The sequence below is a fragment of the Chanodichthys erythropterus genome, chromosome 13, assembly GCF_024489055.1.
Source record: "Chanodichthys erythropterus isolate Z2021 chromosome 13, ASM2448905v1, whole genome shotgun sequence".
Lineage (NCBI taxonomy): Eukaryota > Metazoa > Chordata > Actinopteri > Cypriniformes > Xenocyprididae > Chanodichthys > Chanodichthys erythropterus.
Genome location: NC_090233.1, coordinates 27197087 through 27223153, shown reverse-complemented (window position 1 = coordinate 27223153; position 26067 = coordinate 27197087). Strand labels below are relative to the sequence as shown.

At 35.9% G+C, this 26067-nt stretch overlaps 1 protein-coding gene across 2 annotated transcripts in view; it reads right to left on the bottom strand.

Annotated features, from left to right (window-relative positions):
• dab2ipb (DAB2 interacting protein b) overlaps positions 1 to 26067 on the bottom strand; it is a 115728-nt gene that overhangs the window by 77699 nt on the left and 11962 nt on the right. Inside the window, exon 1 of one of the 2 annotated variants that reach the window (XM_067405548.1) lies at positions 14749 to 15166. The exons of the other annotated variant lie outside the window; for it this stretch is intronic. Within the exon in view, the coding sequence (XP_067261649.1) occupies positions 14749 to 14872 (124 nt within the window). The 5' untranslated portion in view covers positions 14873 to 15166. Of the gene's footprint in view, positions 1 to 14748; positions 15167 to 26067 lie in introns of those variants that run through there. 2 annotated transcript variants of the gene reach the window in all.

The window sequence follows — 26067 nt, the reverse complement described above, 5'->3', positions numbered from 1 at the left end:
CTTAATTTGACTCAACACGGGAAACCTCACCTGGCCTGGACGTGGAAAGGACTGACAGATTGATAGCTCTTTCTCGATTCTTTATTACACAAAAATGCATGTCAATGCTTGTCAACTACACATAAAGGTGAATAAGATTTTGAAAAGACAACCAAGGACATTTCTAGTACAGCGGTCAATGAATTATTAAAACTATTATTTTACTTTGCAGGCAATTGAATGCACAGACAAAAACTGATGTTACCCAGAAAAGCTGCAGTCGGACATCTGATGATCACTTTCAAAATAAATAAAAAAAATTCTAAAACACAGACATGAACAAAAAAGAAGCAGGTAGAAGAGAAAAGGTCTCACATTAACTTGTTAAAAACCCTTTCAACAGCAGATTATTAAACTTCAATCAAGTCAACCAGTTTCCATCAAGCCCAGAGGCAATGTGTAATGAGAATTCAACAGTAGTTTGATCTGGGAGAGATGTCTTTCACTTTCTCGCAGTGTGTGAGTGTCTGCTTGTTAAAGACATAAGATGTGAAGGGACGCAGCTGTGAGAGAGTGAGTGTGCACTTGAACTGACATCCAAATCAGTCCTTGTGGCTACTATGCGTGTGGTTCTAGACGAATGTTACGATCAGTGTGGTTTCATTTACTACTCCTTCCCTCAGGAGAAGACTGTTCCACAAGTGTCAACCACCTGTAAGCTTATTCAGAAAGAAAAAAAAGGCAAACAAACAGGTCTTAAAAGAGAAAATGTATTTAGCTGTGTAGCTACATGATTGTTAACTATTATTTTCACCGTAAAGGAATTCATTAACGGAACCATTTGACAAAAAAGGGTTCCATTGTCACAAAAGTTTAAACCTTGCCAATTTAAATATTCAAGCTCAAGAAGACATGAAAGGGAACTCAATTTGTTACTCTGTGCGCAAACATCCGAAGTACGCGCCCAGGAATCAGTGTCTCAGACAGCGCAAAAATACTGAACTGAGCTCTCTTTCTCATCTTCTTGGTCTTGAACAGACATATTTAAACAAAATTATGTCTTGGCAAGTATCCTTAGTCAGTTATATCTATAGTGAACATGAATAGTTGGGAAATAAAACGTATGACTTGTAACTGTATACTGGATCCATGCATTAGCTCTTAAAGTGACAGCAGTCTAAAATTCCTGCTGTTGTCTGTTTAAAAATAAATAAATAAATAAAATAAACATTTTAAAATATACGTTTAAATATAACTTTTAGAATTTACAATATAACTCCTTTTTATATGTTTTTTTTAATTATTATTATTATTACCATGGTGCATACGATGCTATAATTATCATAATAAAGGAATCCAATTAAGGTAAAATTAATTCATTAAATACAAATATTTGACACAAATATGACACAAAAGGATTTTTAAAAATACATTTAAATATAAACTTTAGAATATATAATATGATAATTAATATTTATAATTTAAATATCTTAAAATTTAATTATAAATTCTATTTATTTTATATATTTTTTTAAATTATTACCATGGTGCCATATCGACAAACAAACAAACAAAAAAACACCATGGTACAGTGTACCATTTTTATAGAGTGACTCTATAGAGTAAACAGAGTGACTAATTAGTCAAATAATATAAGAAAAAATGTGTGTAATATAGTTCTGCTTTACTGATGCAAAGTTTTACTATAACTTCAATGAAAACAAGTCCTTCATCACAGGGTGTGTTTTTCAGTTGCAGAAGCCAAACAGCAATTTATTTAATTTATCCTTAGAAACTGATAAAAGGCCAGTGCAGGTGTTTGCTGTTGAATATCTTTTGCTTACTACGTTTACACAATGACAATGTACTACAAACGGAAAAGCTTTCCTTTGTACAGACAGCAACACGTATCCATGTATATGACAAAAAACGCTGTATTATGCATGCCAGGCCAGTAGTTGGGTGATGTCACTTTGTAAACACACTATGCACCTATAGACTGAACTCGTAATATGCATGTATTCATCACCGTTTTCACAATTTCGCATTTTTGTAGTTTACACAGAGATGATGATTGAAACACAAAACATGTTTGAAACATGTTTTCAAAAGTTTGTGTTTTCAAGTCCAAAACATTGTTGTCATGTAAATGAACGGCCAAAATGCACAAAAAGTTTTCAGGTTTTTGTGAAAACGGTGTCGCGTAAACAGCCCTTAAACGAAATTAGAAACTGTCCTAATGTAACCTCCAAAGAACATTGCATTAAGACAAGAAGATGTGACCACCCACACACAAACCAACACCTGCACATTTGTCTCTCTCCTTGAGTTAAACATGTGTTTCCATTAGATCCGGTTGTCCTCACAGGCACCATGATTGACAGGTACCTTCCCAGTGGTCATACAGGACAATCGGGCTCTGCTGTTCCTATAGCAACCACATCTCAAACCTGCTGAGAATTCAGCCAGTCTTAGAATACTCTCTTACAGAATATATCAAGCACAAGCACTCACACAGGGTCAGAAAACACACTTCCTGAGCTGTGGGCTGGGACACAATGTTTCCAGTTTTTCCTGTAGAGGACATTCCTGAGTGAGAATGAAGTTATGGAACATGCCTCATGATCTAACACATAAGAGCACTGAACTATCACAAAACCTGACTACACACTGTTACATGCAGACACACTGGATTATTGGTGAAAAGTCCTCAAGACATTGGTTAAATCTGAGGTCTTTTCTGAGGTCTTCCTCACTATTTTAAATCCTCCTGAATTGTGTGCACACCACTGATCTATAGGAATGACTGGATTGCTTATTGGGTTCTGCCATCAGCTGGTGAAGCCACCAGAAGTGTTTGAGCGGTTTCTTATGATTTCGGCAGAGAGCATCATTGACTTACAGCCAAAACCTTGACCTAAAAATCACCCGATCTGCAGCGTATCAGTCACACATGAAGTTTTTAAGGTATATGTATGTACATTAACTGATACTTCAAACATCTGTAATGTTTATGGCTTTCGGGCAGGATAAGCGATATATAGAAAATTGTTAAGATGGGTGTGACTACTGCACACTGCGGCACAGTAACTGAACTAATAGAAAATACATTTCTTTATGTACTTAATTATGCAGGAAATATTAAGCAAGAACATATATCTGGGATTATTAGCAGAAATGTATACATTAAATGTTACAATACATACAAATGCATAGAAATAAAGCGTTATGTCTTTAAATCCATCATCATTTTGTGAAGCATGTATATTATTTCCTGATTTTGTAGACCAACATCCACTTTAGACTCTTTGTAAACTGTTAAAAAGCCACAGGTCAGCTCACATTATATGGCTTTTTACTAGCATGATAGTTTGCATATGAATTAAATGTTTATATACTGCTGAGCTACTTATTCATTTAACCATCATTTAAGTTATGTTTAGTGGTTCAAAATACATGCTGGTAATGAAAACACTGTTGAATAATTTACAATCACTGTACAAATAAAAACAGCATTATATAACACAACATAATTACATAACCACAGTGAGTAACTGTACATGACAAATTAAGCTGTATATGCACGTCTTAAAAAGCATTAATCTGTATTCATATTTTTAGAAGAATCATTTTGACGTTTGTAATACAAATGCTGAGGCGTCTCGTCTGTCAGCTGATTTGATATTCCCTACTGTAATGAAGATGAACGCAACTTTTAATAAGCAGGGGAAATTTGTTTATTGACAAAAACAAGTAACTATTTAAATGACTTCAGATAGAAAAACATGCGCCTCAACTTCTGTCATTTCAAATGTTATAGGACTTTCAGTTATTCACATCACCATCTTTAATATTACTTTAGTCACTATGGTTACAGTTGCTATATCCTGCTGCAAGTTCATAACAGACAGTACTCAAGGCGCTATTGTAATTTGCTGTGTGAACAGGAGAGACTCACTAATGCAGCTGTCACAGTGAATGTTCATGGGGATGTGTTCAATTTAGACATGAAAGATTACAATTGTTTGTGTGTTGCTAGTTTAAGCACATCGTGTTTTGTCTATACTTGTGACTTTGATGAAAATCTAATGACATTCAGATTACATTAATGCAGAAAATAGTCTTATTCCAAAGTTTTTAATAGTTTTTCTTGCCACTGTATAGTTTGTACAGTACATAATATAATATGTCTGTGTTTGTGGAAATTCTTCATAAACCACAAATACCAATGTGTGTGTGTGTGTTAGAGCTGGTAATAATGTTTAAAGGGTCATGAACTGCATATATATATATATATATATATATAAATACAATTTCATAGTGTTTTCTGAGGTAAACATATAATGTTAATATGATTTTTTTACATCAAAAATGGTCATAATTCAGAAATAAAAGGCTATTTTTCTACCCTGATTTTAGCCCTCTGGTCTGAACACTCTGTCTGAAGAGGCCTATCTGCTGTGAGACTTCAGTGTTACAAACGTCCACTGCTGTAATTGACTGACATGTTTGCATATAAAATAAGTCTTACATGTGGAACTGGTGCTGCCAGGCAGTTAGAGATTGAACCCCCACTATGAAAACTTTACCACCTTTTTACTATTAGGGCCTACAGCTGTCAAGATTAACTAATCGTGAAAAGTGTTGATTATATCACTATATTTAGGTCTACTCCCCGTCGCATGAAAGCTTGCAGCAATGAGCACTGTAGCCGATGACAGATAGCCTGTTGATCGTGTGATGGTAGTGTTCATGTCATTGGAACTTGTTTTCTGCACTCTCACAAAAGCTTCTATCATTACTAAAAGTGCAAACACAGTGAGTTTTGGCGAGAGTCCAGATAAACTTGTGTCAACAGCTTCATCCCTTATAAAGAGAGTGTTCTTTGATCACTTTCTGTATATAATTTAATCACAATTTAAAAATCATAAATACTCAGTACATATCAAGCGATCTGTAATAACAGACAAAGCAATAGTGACCACGTAATGCAAACAGTTACTCACACCTGTGCGACATTACTGTCCTATCCAATATAGTTAGCACAGCATCGTCTTTTAGATTCAATCTTGGTGGAAATCCTGCATTGAATTGTGCCTTTTTTGTAAATGAATCCGTGGTAGAACAAAGGACCAAGTTCTTACTGATGTGGTCTGGAACTTAATTAAAAATAAAGTTCCTCCACTCTTTCCTAATGCTGGGAAGGCAATGCAAAGTGTTTGGTTTCTGCAAAGACTTGTTTGTCTCTCTCTGTTTGTCTCTCTCGTTATTTACCTACTATGCAAAAATTGGTGGGCGGGGCTAAACAGGCAGTGATGTACAAGCAGGCATTGATCTGCGGAGGCGGAGGCTATTACGTCATAAAGTAGCACATTCCAGAACCTGTTGATTGGGCAGACTGGCTTCAATATAAGTGTTTTTTTAGACTAACAAGAATGTTTTGATGTTTCAACATGATCTCACAGCAATTCATATGTATTTTACGAGGTGGCTAATTCGTGTGAATTTGTACGACCTCACTTGTATGAATTCGTAAATTTTTTGCTAAATCATATGTATTTTACGAGTTTCCAAATTCGTATGAATTCGTACGAATGACCTACCCCTAACGCCACCCCAAAACCTACCTGTCACTGGGGTTTAGACAAATCATATGAATTTTTGCACGTGACGTTGTACAAATTCGTACGAATTAGCCACCTCCTAAAACACATATGAACGGGTTGTGAGATAGCGTTGGATGTTTTTAAAGCACAATGACCTATTATATGTCAACAGATCAAGGGAATTTTGATTTCTCAGTTCATGACTCCTTTAAATATTATATTTATTAGTTTTCATTTACAGGCTCTAATTCAATTGAGTGGGGGGAAAAAATAAATCAAAATTCAGTATGCTAAACTTACTGAATTATATTTTTGTTATATTTAGCATATGTATTTCTCTCATATTTACTCCACCTTCATGTGCATTTGCGCCCATTTGTCACCTGTGATTCTTTTAATCCACAACCAGAAAAGTGTAATAATAGGAGGGTTATTGAGATGAGTAGCACGTACTTATGTGATCACTACATGGACGGCAACTATGAAAAAAACAAACAAACAAAAAAACAGAACTATTTATTTATTCAAGGTAAAACTTCCTTGTTTTAAATGTAAAACAATGTAGTGGACCTTTAAAGGAAAATCATTATCACAATAGGGACGGTTTTGATATGCAAATGGTGTGTGTTGATGCGGTCTAGTAGTTCCTTTTTGTAATCAAACACTCCCTGCATCTGCTTCTAAAGCTCATTGTGCTTGAATGACTTTACATCCATGCAAAAGAGCGCAAACACATACGTTCACACAAAGAAATACACACGCACACGCAACTGTCAGCTCTTTGAAAACAGAAAATGGTAGAGTAAAACATTATATTAAGAGACAGTAAAACTGTCTGTCAGAAGGCCTATTTTCTCATCGTTTTCTCCCAACTTTTTCCAAATCTATGTTTGGCCTGGCAGCTTTTTCATAGAGTCCAGTGTGTAAATTATAACAATGGCGCATCATGTATTTGACTTTACAAATGTATTTGATTTATTCTCATCCGGTTAGTTGAATGCGTAATGACCGTTTGTTATGCAATGTGGTGCTGAGGATTAAATGAGTCAACAGTAACCTAATAGTGCATAATGAGTAAAGGAGTCAGAGATGGAGCGAGATGGCACGTTATGAGTTCGATCTGTTCTCTACAGGGGTGTGTGGTACGTCAGACTGCCAATGATTGAAGCCAATCCAATTAACAAACCACTCACCACATGCTTTCTGCCCAAAACAACTTACAGTACACTAATAACAGGGACAGTATTCTGGAGCAGAATCTGGTTTAGTGGCTTTGCTCAGTGCTGGACTGTGAACTCAGTAGCCGCCCAGTTCCTGGTTCATCCCTACAAAGTGACTAAACTTGAAACCCCTATATTAGTGGCCCAGGCCCATTGAAATATCTCTTTCACTAAGGTAAAGATGGTAAAAAGGAAACAGCAGTACAACTCTTTCAACCCTTTAGTTACTAAAAGAACAACAAAAAACGAGAAGTTGAACACAATTAATGCAGATTAACAGCTCTAAAAATCCCTCTCTATATACAGCACATCAAAAAGGAGAAAGAAGTTGATAACGTATATTCATAATCTGCAAACCAAAAAAAATGTATTTTTTAATTTTGGTCAGATATCTATGCGAGTTAGAGATGGTGTGAAGCTGTGTCTGTGAACGTGTGATCTGTGAAAACAGGAAAGCGAAGCAAAGGAAAGTTGGTGTTTTTTTTTGCACATGGTGTTGAAGAAAACTCAGACATTCCAAGACATCACACACACACACACACACACACACACACACACACACACACACACACACACACATACTGCATACATATCAACAGCAAATATTGCAAATCACTAACAAAGCTAGAAGCTAGAAAAATATTTAACTGAACGACAGACTGTAGAACAACATCCAGCTATCAGACAATTCTGACACAGCTTTCTGTTTCCATTCCTGTTTAATCACTGCTATCTCTGTTGTCCTTTCACCTCCCTCGTTGTCTTCATTTCCTGTCTTTCACATCTTCATCACTCTCTCTTTCCTGTTCTTTCCCTCTCTTCCTTTGTCTGTTGTCTGACTTTCCAGTCTGGGCCAAATCTTCAGTTAAGTTTGCACTCTCTGGATTACACTATAGCTTGTAACTGTATTAAAAAAAAAAAAAAAAAAAAAAAAAAACACCACACGCACACACCCTATGAAAGTTACAGACATTTTTATCAGATGACTCTTTGAGATAACCTTGGCATGTTTTTACAGAGATATTTACCAAAGTTTCCTGTATAAATAGATGTGATGCTTAAATGGAAACTCCAGCAAGATTGCAGTTCAAACCCATCAACATTCCCTAAAGCAACTGTATTTCCTCACTTCTCGGAACAGAGTATGATAAATTCAGCCTTTTTGTTACTAAAGGCATGGTAGTGAAGTTACAGAAAATAATGGGGAGAAGAGGTGGGAATAGGAAAACTTTGAGCCAGGTTTAGCTAGAAGTTGCCTATAAGAGCACCAAAGCATTTTATAACAAATATTGTCAGATTTTCTAGACTATTTTAAGTCGGGAAGTGTGCAGGATATACTAAAATTTAGAGTATGGCTTCGGCAGGCATACTGTAAATCTGTGGTGAAAAATGGAACTGCAGAGCGCTCTAATTTAGAGCCATTGGGGCAGATTTCAGACTGCCTCTCTTATTTTCACATTACCTTACGTAAACCTCGCTCCAGACCAAGACGATCTCAATCTGCTTCAGCTATGTGTATATTAGTCTGCATCAGGTCAGTAACTAGTTGGCTACTTGGTATCAAATGAATGACAGTTTAAACGTGCTAATGTGCATAGTCTTTATAGTTCTGTTGTGTTTGTTTTATGTTTGTTCTCAGAATAGAAATGACTTTCTTTTCCTCACCAGATTTTCTCCACAACTTTTAACATTCTAAAACAACATTCGGACGCAATAATACTACATTAAAGGGATAGTTCACCCAAATTTGAAAATTCTGTCTTCATTTACTCACCCTCAAGTAGTTCCAAATCTGTATTAATTTCTTTGTTCTGCTGAACACAAAGAAAGATATTTGGAAGAATGTCAGTAACCAAACAGATCTCGCCCCTCATTTAGTACCATAGTAGGAAAAAATGAATATTTTGGTAGTCAACGGGGGGAGGGGAGGGGTGGGGGGCGCAATATCTGTTTGGTTATTGACATTCCTCCAAATATCTTGCTTTGCTTAAAAGAATAGGCTACTAAGAAATCATTATGCGATCCTGTCAATCAACATTAGAGCGCCACCCTCAGGCTGAATAACGCAAGTACGTCAGACCTCCGCCAAAAGTGTGTCTGCATGTGTTCAGCGATTATAATATAAAGCTTACTAAATGTTTATCATAAACTAGCACTAAGATCCAGAATTTCCCCTACCTAAATTTAAGGTCAGGAGCCGCTACTGGTGCAATGTTTGAAAGCGCAAGCATGCATTAACTACTAGACCACAGTTCTGTAAGAGACATGACAACAAATACAGTGAAGAGATGACAGAAAATGATGGGGATCAGAAAACGAGCCAGATTCAACCTCATGTTGCCTATGTTAGCACCATGTATCAAATTACACACACCAAAAACTAGGCCTCAACTTAGTGGAAACATAACAAGTAAAGTGAAGAGATGACAACAAATGATGTGGAGATGAAATAGGAATGGGACAAGAAAGTTTAGCAAACCAGATTCAACTTCACTTTGCCCACATTAGCACCATTGTGCAATATACCAAATCACATGCTCTAACTACTAAGCCTCAGCTCTGTAGAAAGATGACAACAACTAGAGTGGTTGAAAAACTGGATTTATTGATGAAAAATATCTAAATTTAGGATAAGAAAGCATTGCGAGTCAGATTCAAACTCACACTGTCCACATGAGCACAACAGGCAAATGCATCAAATTGCATACAATAACCACTAGACCACAGTTGACAGCAATGAGAATAGGTACGAATGGGACTGGAATGCACCAACTACTTGGTGATAACAGTAGATAGGAAATGATGATGAAAAGAGGTTCAAGACCTATATTGTCAGCCAGACTCAAACCCACTTTGCCCAGTACCATGTCTCGCAGCTCCAATAAAGTGACTTCTCAGTATTCATCTTGATCATATCTAAAGTAAAAAAAAAAACTGTGGAACTGGTCCCGCATCAGCAGTACAGGATGATCTCTACCATAATCTTCTTACATAGCATTCCTGTGAGATAATGCAGAGCAAACACGTGAAACCCACAGCTGCAAGCAACTGTCAGTAGCCCGCTAAGCCCACTAATCATGATCCCATGCGTTTCCTAATCAGAAATTAAAAACCAGAGCATAGCAAAATGCATCAACTGTGGGAAGTGCTGGGGTTGTACTGTTCCAAGAACAGGTTACTCCTCACACAGCTGTGTCAGAGTGTGTGTTTCACAGGTTGTCCATTTAGCAGCTGGTACACTGGTGATGTAATGCTGTATTATCAAAAATGAACAGAGGGGAGGAAGGAAGCGAGAGCTAGAAAGAAATCCCACCCCATAAACACTCACATGCAGCTGGCTGTGGTGGATGTATGTCTCACTATACGTAGGCTACAATTTGCTCTCCAGATCATATGCATGTTCTCAAACGAGCACAAACAGTGTTATTATGCATGTTTATCCTCCCTGTGCGGGCTGTGTGTGTAATTGGTTGTGTAACAGGGCTGAGCTCAGGTGAGCTCATGGAGGCACCATTACCTCATACTGGTGCAGAATTTGAATATGTAGATCCAAAGTGCTACATCTTCTGTCATGCATGAACTGATAAGATATCAGACAGCAGAACCCAAACAGTGCCGCAGATAACAAAGCTCATAATTTTGTTCCAAGTGCACTCAATTTGCATGATTCCAATGGTGATGTGCATCTTCACATGAGTCATAATTAGTTTGTAAGTTTTATTTATTACATGGCTCTGAAATATTTGATTCCAATTAAAGGAAAATATATATAACATATATATAACAATAATAATAATAATAATAATTTTGTAGTGCATTGAGGCAGCTCATTATTATTATTGTTATTATTAAATCATTAAATCATTATTTTGTGCCCACATATCCCTTTCTTAACATGAATAAGAGCCCAACATTAAACAAGAAATTAACCTCTATCACACAGCTTGACAGTTAAGTATATCCACACCTACAAAAACATGTGAAATCTTCTATGACAATCACTCCACTGGAAAACTGCCTGATTATCTCTCTCTGTCAAACAAAAATGTTGATGAGAAACCCCACACATACTTGTACTGCACTGTGCATGAGTCACTGAGCAGAGAACATCATTATCAATCGAGCAAAAATAAACAAAAAACAAACAAACAAAAAAACGCACACACTGAATTTAAGACATCTATCCAAAACATTATACTCTTGACTATAAATCACTGCTTCTGTCTGCTAACCTTTCCAGTCCCATCAGGATTTGCCAATTTATTTATTTATTTATTTAGTGATTTTTGCAATCAAAATGATAGATTCAGTGGTGGCAATTTCCAGAAATTTGTGGGGGAAAAATTGTGTTTTTTTTTTTTTAAATAATTATGTTATGCATTATGCATGATGTTAGATGCACAATACATGACACCAAAAAAACAAAATGCCTAAATCTTTTTTTTTTTTTTTTTTTTTTTTTGTGATACATTTTAACAACAACATTTTAAAAACAACCTATGGACATTTTTTTCAGACTTGGAAAGGGGTATTATTGAGTGCGGTGCACAGCCTTACCCAGTCTTCAGAAATATTTTTTCAATATTGTTAGGCTATAGCTAGTCTGACTAGTGTAGTGGTGTACTATCTAGCTTAGGGATGCACGTTATACCGGTACTGGGAAAATACTGGTATATATTTTATTTCAAACGGTACGATATTATGATTTTGCTCATTTCGGTATATGCTGCTTTTCCAAAGTTTGCGGGGCAGTGTGCTACCCAAAGAGACGCGAAACCAGCAAATGTGACAACATAGTGGAAAAAAATGGATAAAGCAGTTGAATCACACTCAACAAGCCATAAAATAATTAATAATGAGAGAAGAAGATGCATAATTTGGAATTACTTTGCTTATAAAAATGATGAAGAAACATCAAACCTTGCCAAGCATCTGTCACTTGCTCATCCTGATTTACTAGACGAGATTGACAGGTCAGTGCGTCATTCATACGATCAAATTTTGACATTTATATCAACGCACGTACATAAGATCATATGGTTAAGATAACATGAAAGCTCCAGCATGCATTTGAACCAATGATGTCTCATAATATTTGTACTTAAGTTTAGGTAGTTCTAACGGTGGTATTCAGGAGATATTAGTTACAGAAATTAAATCAAGTAATCAAATGTAAAATAACACTGAATATTCACTGTTATCACATTAAATAGGTAAATCTATACGATTCATTTAAAGTTACAAATGTTATTTAGTGACAGACAGCAGCATGTATTTTTGGCTTCACAGATTCGATTGGGGTACTACACATGTGATGATACTACTAAACTTTTTAAATTCACGTAAGACATAACCGACTGTGTTTATGTTAATACTCACTAAGATGGACATTGACAATTTTGTGTGTATTTGACCGTTTAAGGTAAAACAACTCAATTTGGAATGCACAAGCTCTATACAGGCGGCTTGTGTGTGCGTTGTTTGTTGGTTTAATGCAAAGAAACCATCTCTCAAAGAGCTCCAAAGTACAGTACGTTACTACTGAATGATAAAATCACTTGGATGTTCAAATTGGCAAAGTTTAAAAAGACGTGGGCAAGTGATTTCTGTCAGTTGTCCAAAATGCGCACGAGAGTTGTTTCATAGCGCGCATATGTACTTAAAGTGCTATATTTTCATGCACTAATTTTGTACTTAAAAGATTCTTCTTTAGTACTTCTTAAGCTAATCCTAAGAACATCTAAGTGTACTCAACTGCTATTTTGCAACACCATGAAATATGAACTAAAATGTGCTTTTAATATAATATTAATAATAATAATAATAATAATAATGGGTTCAAGTGTGCTATAAGTGGTAACCAATTACTGATTTGATGTGATAATCTGTGTTGATTAATTTACTTATAAACATTTGTGGTAATTTCACGCTTTGTAAATGCGAAACCTGCGAGAATGAGTAAAATTACGCGCAATACTCGAGCCTGTATGGTATCGATTTAATACCGATATTAGACTGTGGTACCGTACCGAAGCCAAAATTGTGGTATCGACCCATCCTTAATCTAGCTTTAATAACATTTTCACAAAGAAATACTTAAATCTATAAGTAAGCCACAAAAAATTAAGTAATCAAGTAAACAGTAATAAAATAAGAAAATGGAAACAAATGACCACCAAGATGGACATTTTGAAATAATTATGTGTGTATTTGACCGTTCAAGCACAATAAACCCAGAAAGAGAACACAATTTGGTACTCGCGCTCTGGCACATGGCACTTACGTGAGACGGCAGGTTTCACACAGACATCACAGGCTTGTGAAAAAATGCATTACAACTCAATAATTCAATTAGATAATTATAATTTTTGAGATTATATTGCAGTGAAACAGGGAATTATGCAGAATGCTAAAAAATTGACATTTTGTTGATTTTGTGTTGTATTCTGGAGGGACTGCCATTCACTTCAAAAGTTTACCACAGTGCTGTCACCTTGAAGCTGCAAAGTCCCCAAAACAGCTGTGCCATTACAAAGCCCCATCACAAAGCATCTCATCTACTACATGAATTGATTCTCTCAGTGATTGAATTGAGTTTGAATGACTCAGGGATCTCAATCGACCGTCTGTGTAATGAGCCCAGATAGCCATAACCTGGATGAGAGTTTAAAGGAGCCATTCACAGCCATCACATGTGAAATTACTCAGAGAGTGTGTGTGTGATAGAGCGCAGGAGCTTTTTGAGCCATACTAAAGTACTGAGTTCCTGCTTGACTGGTTTGAAAAATTTGTATGAGTGTTTGTTTGTTGTGTCAGGTTTAATACTTGTGTCTGGTCACCTGTCTTGTTGTTTAACCTTAAAGTTATAGCTGATAATAACCCCCTCTCCACACACAGACGCTCACTCTGCCCACTCTCCGCATGTGGACTCGTTAACTCAAATTTACGGCTTGTGCGGTTTTGTCCTGGTAACATGTAGGTGTTAAAACTGACACTAAACTGACTAAGCTTTTTGTACATGGAACTTAACAAAATACTCAAAATAAGACAGGAACCAAAAGTTGAAGAAAATAACATTCAGATTTAAAAATAAATAAATAAATACATATCATTTTCACTGTGCTTTTGTACTGAATGTCAAAAGGACTGTGATTTGGCCACACGCATAATTAATCGGTGTTGATTTTGCTTTTATACAACATTTCTATGTTATGAATAAATACATTTGTTAAATTTGACATTATATTAAAAAACAGTTCCAAAAAATGTCAAAGCAGAATCAGCTGTCAAGCACAGAAAAAGCAACACATAGCAGAAACAATTGGTTACTGAATGAATTGTGTTTTGAATCGGCTGAGTGAATGACTCAATGACTCTTTCATAATACAGAAACACAGAAAGGCGGCACTGAAAAAATCCTACCACTGATGCAGACTTACAGTTCGACTAAATGGCACGTGTCCCCTTCAATGTCTAGTTACTAATCTGAGAAATGAAAGCATTAATAGCAAGTCTAAAATGAGCTGGTTAAAGAGGAAGCATTTGCTTCCAGTTTTTGAGATCTAAAGTAAAGTGTAAATTAAAGTGAGATACATTTTTTAATTCAATAAATGTTCTTCTTCAGAATTAAAATAATGTTTTTTCCCAGGAAAAGAAAAAAAAAAAATTTCAAAAAAAGGGAATGAGAGTTCTACAAAAACAAAGTGGTAATAACTGTGTTTATGGCAGTTGCACTCTAATGTGGGCTGTTATGATGTTTTACTACTGTGACAAACAGAAATCTTAACACAAACTTAATAAACTGCAGCTAAGTGTAACAGTTATGGGTATTACCAAGATATACAGCACCATTTATTATTAACTTTACAAAACTGAAAGTTTTTTTTAAAAGGTGAGAGGGAATATATTTCAGAAATAATGTAAAGTTATAACATGAAGTTTACCCCTATTGGTTGTGGCTCTGCTTCTACTCCTGGAGCGGCTGCGTTGTCTCTGTAGCCTCGTTCGACCCAGGAGTCTGTAGTAATATCCTGGTCTCCCAGAACCTTTCCGTGTAACACCTGACATAGCTCCGAGCACGCTCCTGTCACACACACGCCTCAAAGTACGGCTCACAAGCACAAGCTCAGTCAACAAAACTTTAAAGATCCCTTCTGTGCGTAAACCCCAAAGTTGCGCATTGACATCCAAAGTATCAGAGGAAATCCATTACTGCACTCTGGGAAAAGTCCAACTGTAGGATGTTTGCTTTCTCTGTCTCTCTCTGTTTCACACTGTTGCTTGACTTCTCACTGAGGGGGTAAAGCTCACAATGCTCTCTAGTGCCACATGCTCTCTCTCTGTAACACGCACTCTGTCTCCAAGTAGTAGGAAGGCAGAGGTATGCCATTGAACATAGAGAGAGAGAGAGCCAGAAGACAAAGTTTGCACGAAGAGTTTGTGTGAAAACCAGGGCTGGATCCGGAGTAGGTGGAGCCTATAGGGTGAATTGCATGAAACCTGTCAAGAACCCGTCACATTTTATCCATAATTAGGAAATTAAAAAAAAAGAAATAAGCTACATAGAGACAATATTCTTATTACCAATAAAATTGTTTTTTGCATTGTGACGTCAAATTCTCATTACCAAAATGTATTTTACTTTTGAGTTTGTGTAATTCTTGATACTGTAATTCAATTTTTTTTTTATTTAAATAAACATAAAAACAGTACATTAAATACGACCATGATGTATAAAGCACAATACCATTTTAAAAGAAGTCTCTTTTGCTGACCCATGCTGTAATTATTTGATCAAAAATATAATAAAAACAGCTATTTTTTTTTTTTTTCAGCTATACAGTTTTCTATTTTAATATATTTTAAAATGTAATTTATTCCTGTGATGGCAGTGCTGAATTTACAGCAGTCATTACTCCAGTTTTCAGTGTCACATGATCCTTCAGAAATCATCTGCTGATTTGGTGCTTTGTGGATACCATGATACATTTAACTTAATAAATAGCATAATATATTACATACATAATACATGTTTGGGAAGGAGAATTTGGTGGAAATTGCATTGGTGTCCCAATATAAAAAATAAATAAATAAAATCTTACTTTTATTTATTGGCTAAAATGTGGCCTGAGGTTTCAGACATTTCATGTGTATAGGTTTATGTATGTGAAATTTAAAAATAAAAGAAGTTCATCAGACTTCTGACTCGAAACAACTGCCTCTCCCTTTCCTATGCAAGTCTACACACTTTGTTGATGACTGAGGTTGAGTTTTGGACCATTTCTATTTCCTCATAAATCTGAATTTATTTCCTATTTATGTGAGTCACATTACTATGACAAGCTTACAATTTAATATAAAGCCAGCAGTTATAAATACTACTCATCTTAATGGCACTTGTCTAGAAAAGTATGCAATCTGAAATCTCTTTACTTATCCTGGGCTGTGGTGTCACAGGCAGCAGATAGGGAAAATATACAGAAATTTTATGCTTTGTACAGCCCTACAAAACAGCCACTGGTAAGGCATCTACTATTAGAGATCTGCTATTTCAGATAGTGAAGCTAAAGTATGGCATCTACCAGCAGGAGCTAACAGGGCCATGGTAACCAGCCAAGTGATTTTGGGTGAAACAAGTGGTACAGTAATGGCACTTCACCTTTAAAATTAATGCACAATTAACCTTTACATCTATTCCACAGCTTTTTGAGGTAGCCCAGGAGTCTATATTCTACATCAGAGGCCACTCTTAAACATAAGGAGAACATTTGCTAACTAAAAAAAAAAAAAAAAAATTTTCTAAACACACAACTGTCCCTCATTAGTCATGCTTGTATCACAACCACCATGAACCGTCCAGTTCAATCCCATGACATAGGAATTTTGAAAAACCAGTCCAGGTGCAAAGCGAAACCAACCGCGTCTGCAAGATAAAAGGCTTGGCCAAAGGTTGGAGGTATGGAACCTTTCCAGATGATATCCTGAAGCTGTGCCAATAACTTTGTTTTGTCTTAAAACAAATAGATTTTTTCTGCTATAAGCTGGCATGCCTCTTAAAGAGATTCCATTATACCGTTTGTGTCAAAGATCAATTCAAGACTGACCCAAATTAAAACCCTGCAGTCCCAATCAAGGCTCTATTCCAATCTTAGAGAAATTCCAGTCCAGGGTTTAGATGTGCATCCTCATAAGGGGCCCAGACTAGCTTCTCCAGACAAGGTTCTCATCAGCCAATGAGGAACCAGTGCTGAGGGTGTGGGTCAAGCAGCTGGAATACAGCAGAACAGATGGACACAAAGACACACAAGCACTCTCATTTACAAATGATTTACTATTAATGATTAGAAATTATGACTATAAAAATGTGAAAACAAACACATTCTTGAGAGAATACATAACAATAAGTATGTTTTAGTTAAAGGGGCAATTAAACCAAAAACGAACATTCTGTCATCATTTATTCACCATCACATGGTTCCAAACCTGTATTACTTACTTTCTTCTGTGGAACACAAAAGAAGATATTTTGAAGAATATGTTTTTGTTTGTTCATTGAAGGTCAGTGGGATCCAAGAGGAAAGATTTCTTTAAAATACCTTCTTTTGTGTTCCATAGAAGAAAGAAACACATACAGGTTTTTAAAGACATTAGGGCGAATAAACAATAACACCATTTTCATTTTTTGTGTGAATATCACTAGGGAAAGACAATATCAGGGTCTCAATATCTGTGAACACAATGCAGCACACGTCGCACCACCTGTTGGTGCGTCTGTGTGAGTAACAGGTCTCTTTCAGGGAAGCTGGATACACAGAACTTCAACTTTCTATTCAATTTGCCTATTGTTATCCATTCAACATTCTTGCTATCAAACAATTCCCTGCCCAACCCCCTTATGTTTGACTGCTGTAACTCCCCAGGTGACAACAAGCCCAGTGCCATAAAACAGTCAAACAGAGAATGACACTAAAATACTTCAATTCAGCCCTTGTGAAGCCCGAGCATCAGGATTACAGCCGGATATTCCCCCATGTGTCCCTGTAGACTTATTGAAAATATGTAACACACTCATAACAACACACATTGGCCCACTGTTCTTTGCTTGAACAGTGAACACAAGCTGTTTGCTTGGGGTCACACTTGGGGGCAAACTCAGAATCGAGGTCATTTCCTGTTCTCATGACTTTGCTAGACTTAGACATTTGGGACTAATGGGAATTTGTTCACCACAGCTTAACACTGTGTGCATGAGTGTGAGTGTGAGAGAAAAGTGATGGACACTGGAGAACTTTCTAAAGGACTGTATCTCTTGCATGCTCAATCTTGCCCTTCCAGAGGCCATAATAGGAACACGACACACACAGAGAGATCAGCAAAACACTGAGCAGACTTTTGGAGAACAGTTTTAAAGGGGTAGTTCAGCTAAAAACTGAAATTATGTCATTATTAACTTTTTTTTTTTTTTTATTAGTGGGATACAAATGACAATTTTTAATGACTTTTTCATAGGACAACAAGTAATTGTGATCACAAGGGTTAAGCTCCAAAAATGAGGAGTTTTATTTTTAAGAAATTACTTTTAATCAGCAAGAATGCATTGATCAAAAGTGACTGTAAAGATATTTATAATTTAAAAAAAAGAGTTTTATTTCAAATAAATGCTGTCTATTAATTAGAGCTCCACAATTAATCATTAAAAGATCTCAATTCAAACACCCCCATGATCTCATTCCTAAATGACAACGATTCGGCTATGTCGACAAAATCACACCAGAACATTAAAATCTGCGTTAGCGCTGCCGCTGACCAGAGAATGCAGTTATCATGTATAGGTATGAAAGCGCTTCACAAACGTCTTCTTCAAGCTTCTTTTCAAGCACATATTATTTCTGTTACAAATATTTAAATGATCAAAGTACTGGGAAAAAAGTTTATAGCTTGGATACAAACACAGATGTTTACGGAAAAGTAGTGACATGGCGTTTCATATGCATTAATTACTTTGTTACACTATAAGTAGGCAACAAGTATATATATATATATATGTGACCCGTCACGGAAACCAGGGACACAAGTCGGCAGCACAACTATTGAGCAAACTGAGAAAGAAGCGTTTTTTTTTTTTTTTTTTCAAAATTGGTGATTTTCGTTTTTTTGCAGAATCTGTTAGTTGAGATCATGAAGAAGCATCTCCATGTTTTAGATAGCAGTATTGGTTTATTTAAAAGCGTACATTTTGAGGTTGAAATCGGCTTGTTTTTCCGAGATTCTATCTCGCAGTAGGGGCGTCATTGTCTATTTGTATTTCCATACTGGAATCGGATACGCCGGCTTTTGTTTCTTTTGTTATTGCCACCGCCCTCCAAGGGAAGCGTGGCTACCTATTTATGCAGCGCTCCGGCCGGCTCTAGCTGATATCAAAATTTAATGAAGATGGACGCCGCAAAGAATATCTCAGACAAGCTGAACCGTGGCCGTTACACCGAAAATGTTTTGAAGTACAACATACGGCTAGATTCTATAGCTGCGGAAAAAGAGTGGCAGGACATGCGAATTATTGGACATTAAGAGGCAAACAGATGCATAGTGCAAACTTTGGAGATGGTTACATCCACAAAGAAGACCCCGACAAAGAGAAAGTGTGCCAGAACAATTTATTTCATTGGAGGCAACAAGATCTTTTCTGTTTCTTATGGGGTGAGTTTCCATATACATCAAAGTTTGTCGTTTTGTGTTTATTCTAAGAACACGTAGGCTACAAGTTATCTCATGTGTATATTGTTATTAGCTAGCTCAGGACTGTCGTTTTAATTGTAATCGTTAGCATCGTATCACTTGCCAAAAACCCCCATTACTACAATGGGCTTTTAGATGGTAATGATAGCATGTTAAATTGAATAACGCTTCAACTGCTTGAATTGACTGGTGTGAATGACTTAGCTCATGTAAACCTTACTGTTCTTGAATTGAATGTGACGCTAATAATTTTAGCCAGTTACTACTTCTTAACAAGGATTTACTAATGTAATAGTAAATGTATCAGATTAAATTCCTACGTAATTAAAAGTATAAAGTATCCGTAGCCGTAAAATGTGCATTATAAGTCAAAAGTAAAAGTATTGAAGAGTTTAATGTACAGGATTTTTTTAATCCTTTGACTCAAACCAGGTCTAACCACTAACTGAGGTCTAAACCAGGACTATATGGTTATCACAGAATCCTGTTCAAAAAGTTCTGATGTCAAAAAAAGATAAATTACTGACATTTACAATGCACATTATCCTTTATTATTAATAGTATGCGGTCCGATTTTTCCCGTTGCGTCTGTCGTTGCTATGCAACCATGCAGCTTTACAGGGGGTATGCTGGAACAGGCGAGAACTGCAAAATCTTTAGGTCATTTTCTGCCCTTTGAGTGCCTACCTTCAAATGGCCACAATTTCTCCAAATATTATCAGATTTCCATGTGTTACACATTGTTGGAAAGCTTGGAGACTACACTTTCAGAATCTGTGAATAACTCAAAATGCCCCAGAACTGACTTGTGTCCCTACTGTACATCTGGCTGGACATCCAAACGCTCATTCGTTGACCTCAAATATGGCTTATCATATGAAACATGTAAGTAGCAGCGACTTTACATGGCTGCTTACTTTAATGTTAACCTAGAAAAATGTGGGCTATTCAAGAGTTTGTGCAACTCTCAAGTCCCTACTTTCCGTGACTGGTCACACACACACACACATACATATATATACATATACATATATATATATATATATATATATATATATATATATATATATATATATACACATATACATATACATATATATATATATATATATATATATATATATATATATATATATATATATACATATACATATATATATATATATATACATATACATATATATATATACATATACATATATATATACATATACATATATATATATAAAACTCCACAGGAAATGGCGAAGTAACGCAGTCTGTGACAGACAGATCATTAACAGCTGGTCTAAATGGTAAATACTACAGTACATCTGGCTGGACATCCAAACGCTCATTCGTTGACCTCAAATATGGCTTATCATATTATAAAACATGTAAGTAGCAGCAACTTTACATGGCCGCTCACTTTAACGTTAACCCTATAAAAATGTGGGCTATTCAAGAGTTTGTGCAACTCTCAAGAGTGCGAAAGCTGAATAGTAGCACGCTTATTGCACGGCGGCTAAACTTGGAGGCGTCGGTGAGATCACTTGCACTTAAAATAAATATTAAAATAAATATTCTCAGGTTATGTAATCCATATGAAACGTGTACATATAGGTGCGTCTACTACTGAGGAGATGACGAGTCAACATCGTCAACTTCATCTCTGCAGCCAAAAATACAGAATAAAATAGATTATCAATTAATTATTAAAATGTTAAAGCAGTCTCCTTGCTGTTTTTCCTGCCAGTGGGCTGTGGCAAGCTCAATGTGTACGCCTGAATGCTGATTAGGCTATGTAGGCATTAAAGGCTTTTTATTATGATTTATATGGTTTATTAATAAAAATGCGATTAGTCGACTAATGCTTACAATGAATGACTACTTGTCGACAAGAAAAATCTTTAGTCGAGGGCAGCCCTAGAAATTGCTAAATTATACAAGTTGACAGTGTGTTAAAGATATAAAATATTGGATGACCTGTAATTTTCTTCTGTTTTAAATTCAGATAAGACTGAGGTATTACTTATTGGACCAAAAACCTGTACACAGAATCTCTTAGAATACAATTTCCATTTCAAAGGATGTAATGTTACTTCATCCTCTACAGTAAAAGACTTAAAACATTACATCTTACATTACACCAATTTTATCACCTCTAGTTACTTATTAAGTTCTGTATCAATTATAAAGTATTGCTACTGACCTATAAGGCCCTAAATGGTTTAGCTCCTGTGTATTTAACCATATATGTACCTGTACATGTATGCTGTATGTACAATTATGAAATATATAACTTGGACACAGTCACCTCTGATAACAGAATAGATCACTCTAAATTGTTATATAGACAACACATGCATTTTTTGTAAAGCTGCTTTGAATTGATATTGTGAAAAGCACTATGCAAATAAATGTGTATTTAATTGAATTTTCACAGTATTACGTTTTTTTTTTCTGTTTTTTTTTATAAAAAAAAAAAAAAAAAAAAAAAGAAAAAAGTAGCCTTGGTGAGCATAAGAGACTTCCTTCATAAACATTTAAAAAATCTTACCTACCCCAAACTTTTGAATGACTGTGACCAGATCATTGAGTCAGTGAGTTGAAACTGAGATCCAAAACTAATCATTCTTCAGAGTTGTTTCAAATCAAAGCGAACAGAGAAATTCCACACACTTTTGATCATAATTTCTTTTCACTGAAAGTCAATGTCTTTTTTTTTTCTTTTTTATGTGCTTTATTATTCTTCAGTGTGTATGTGTGTGTGTTTGAGGAAGGGGGTTTTGTTCAGGAAAGAAAGCATAAAGTTTGAGGCTGGTCTGATTGGTCTCTTAGCTATCTGGCCTTGTATGTGAAGAGTATCAAAAGATCTACTTCACCAAAGAAAAGTAAAAGACAAGCAGAATGAGAACAGACTGAGAGAAGACACATCTGTGCTGAAAAAGATTAGCCATTCATCTTTCTATTGACAGTCTGTTTCAGCCACACACACTCACTCTCTCTAACAAAAGCTGCAAAAGGAACAAAAGGCCATAACATCACCAAAAGATTCGGTGTAGGACATTTTGGGATAAAGTAGACAAAAGAACGGATGAAAACTTCAAACTTTAGAGCAACCATTTCAAGTGCTATAATGGCTCAATATGATTTTAAACAGTCTTTGTTCAATGTTCAAATTCACTAAGTAAGTGATGAACAAATAAATTAAACACAACAAACCAACAACAACAACAAAAATCATGTTCACTTTGCTGATCTGTATTAAAGGGACAGTTTACCAAAACAACAACAACAACAACAAAAAAAATGAAATATTTTGAAGAATGTTGACAACCAAACAGTTTTGGTGATCATTGACATTTTTCAAAATATCCTCTTTTGTGTCCTTTTTAAGACAAAAAGTCATATAGGTTTGGTCAGTATATGTTGACAATTTTTCATTTTGGTTTGAACTATCCCTATAACTTGTTGCTTTAAAGGTAGAACTTATAGAAGTATTTGGGGTTTTGGTAGATTTAGTCAACAGATAGGTGGAATTCAGAGTGATTGGGACACTTTTTACAGTAGTCGACAGTAGAACTTACATAAGTATATGGGGTTTTTGGTAGCTTCTTTACAGGTAGTTGACAGATAGGGTGAATATTGGTGATTGGGACACTTTTGCCATTGAGATAACTTGGAAACTTGGATAACTGTCCCAATCAACCTGCATTTACCCTAACTTTGAGTAGCCATGTAATAAGTGAGATAATGTATAGCCAAAACAACTCCCTAAAAGTGAGTCCTAACACAAAGCAGAGGGTTTTATTTTACCATACATATTCCTTTACATAATACAGTAAGTTGCGATAGAAATTCCCCTACACACCCGACTTAAGCTAAACGGGGCGTCTGCACTTCGACACCTACATATTTATACTCTAGACGTCTCCACTTTGACACCTGTTTCGAGTCGGACGATATCTCGTCCCTTATGAACAAAAACACTTGGGAATAAGATCCTTAGTGTTCCTGCTGCACAGCAGTAACCCGACAAGACTCCAGACAATGCCTTCAATGTGCTTTAGTCATGGCAGGGAGGATCTCAGACAAGTTTTAGAGACAATCCCCCGAAAAAGAGTACAACCGTTTTTATAAAAAAGGAACATGATAAAGGTGACATAATTCATTAACATGAATTATACATATGTAGAACCATAATCCTCAAGTTGGAGGGAAAAGATGGTTCTAAATATGTATAATTCATTGTTATAATTATTAGGTAGAAGCAAAACTGAATACCTCAATCGTGAGATTGAACATACAGTACATAACAAAACTGGACACACGTCTATTTTTATTTCTCCTTTTGTTATTTTCAGACACAGTAATTTCGGCCGAAGTGTTAGAGACATTCAGTATCAAAAGCATATATAAATGTTAGCCCTGTAAGGAAAGGAATGTTTAGTTATGATGAATTAAAATGAAATTTAAAATTAAAATTTCTTCCACAAAATCCAGATATGACTCCCAACCAGAAGAAACCAACAATATGTAGAGAAATCACAACTGCACACACAAAAACACTAAAAAGTGAGGAACAGGGACCGAAAGAGATGCGAGATAGAGAAACGAGCTGGTGCAGAACACATGAAAGAAGCAAAATGTGAAAAGGGGAAGTTCAAAGAGACAAACAAGGGGGCAATGAGAGGGTGAGAGGTTGAAAGAGTGGGGATTGTTATAAGAGCATTCCTTTTCTCACCCCACTCTATAATGAAAAACAGCACAGACTGTACTGACAACTTCAAGAGCTCTCTTTCTCGAACACACACTGCAAATAGCCTGAAACTGTGTGCCCCCACACACCGTGTTATTTAACCGCCGCAGTGGAAAGAACAAAGGTAGAAAATGGGTGGAGGAGAGGTATGGATAACATATAACTCATGTGCTCTTCAAAGAACGTGAAAGAAAGAGAACCGGGAAAATGAGGTGAGACAGGATAGATTCATGTGTGCGTCTACATACACTAACTCCTAATGGTTTCCTGTATGTGCTGCGGTGTGTGGCCGCACTCCACAGAGGAAGGCAAGTCAACTTTACTGGTTAAGTTAGTTAAAAAGCCTGATAGGTAAACCAGCATCCAAAATACAATGCTAATGAGCAGCAATGCTGGTTGTTTCAACAGCAACTCACAACTACCACCACTAATTCTCAAACATACCTGCTGACATTATTAGATTTGAAGTAAAACATGATATATCAGCATTTCAAATAGTGAGGATGTCCTCATAAGTTGGTTTTTGAGGATGTTTGTTTTTAAACATTTGGCCCTCAGAGGTATAGTAAACCCTTTACCCAACCATTTGGCTTTGGGTAGAGTTTGTGTAATGAATATACAGACATTTGTTCTGGTCATGTTTTAAAAAATTATTATTATTATTACTACATGAATGGAGAAGACGTTGGAAGATTCTCCACTGTGAACACAGCGCCATCTTCTGGAGAAAAAAAGTGTGCTTGATTAAACCAAAAACACACACAAAGCAGATCTGCACACACCAACACATACATGCACATCATTATATTGCCCTAAGCGTTTGTTATTTAGTTTGTAAATGACTGTTTCTGGGTATTGTTATGCTTACTGTATAGTATGTTGTCATCAAAAACAGAACAGGAGATTACAGGAACAAATATGAGGCCTGAAGATTTATCTTACGCAATATAAACATGCACACACAATGATTTGAAATAAGCAGAGCTGAAAAATAAGGCTAAAGATTATCAAGATCAGTCTAAACGCTGACCTGATTCAACCGATGATTGCACTGGACAGCGTATTTAATGCAGCCATCTGAGCAGGTTATGTGTGCCATTATACAGTCAAACAGAGAATCTCACTAAAATACTTCAATTCAGCTCTTGTGAAGCCCAAGCATCAGGATCAGGAGCGGCAGTTTTTTCATTACACTACCATTCAAATGTTTGGGGACAGTATTTATTTATTGATTTTTTTTTTTTTTCAGTACTTCAGCAAACAATCCTAAAAACTATGTAAAACCATTTTTAACATTAATAATAAAAATAAATGTTTCTTCAGCACCAAAACAGCATATTAGAATGATTTCTGAAGGATCATGTGACACTGAAGACTCGCGTGATGATGCTGAAAATTCAGCCTCGCCATCACAGGAATAAATTACATTTTAAAATATATATGAAATTTGAAATAAGCCATTTTAAATAGTAATAATATTTTACAATATTACTGTTTTTACTGTATTTAGAACATTTGTACCTAAAAAATCGTATGTAGTGTTGTGTAAAAAATCATTAGAGAAAACTGACAGACGCAGTAAATTTCTCAAAAAAAAAGAAAGAAAAAAAAAATGCATTAAAAAGGTTAAATGCTTTTCTAGTACAAATTTACTCGGGATACAAGCACCAATCTGCAAGTTTTCCTTCACCACTAGAGGGAACCATGAAAAATGTGTGCCTCTGACTGAGTGTTCCAAGGTTCTCAGAGTTTGGCTGGTTAGTATGGATTCAAGGGGAGTCACTGC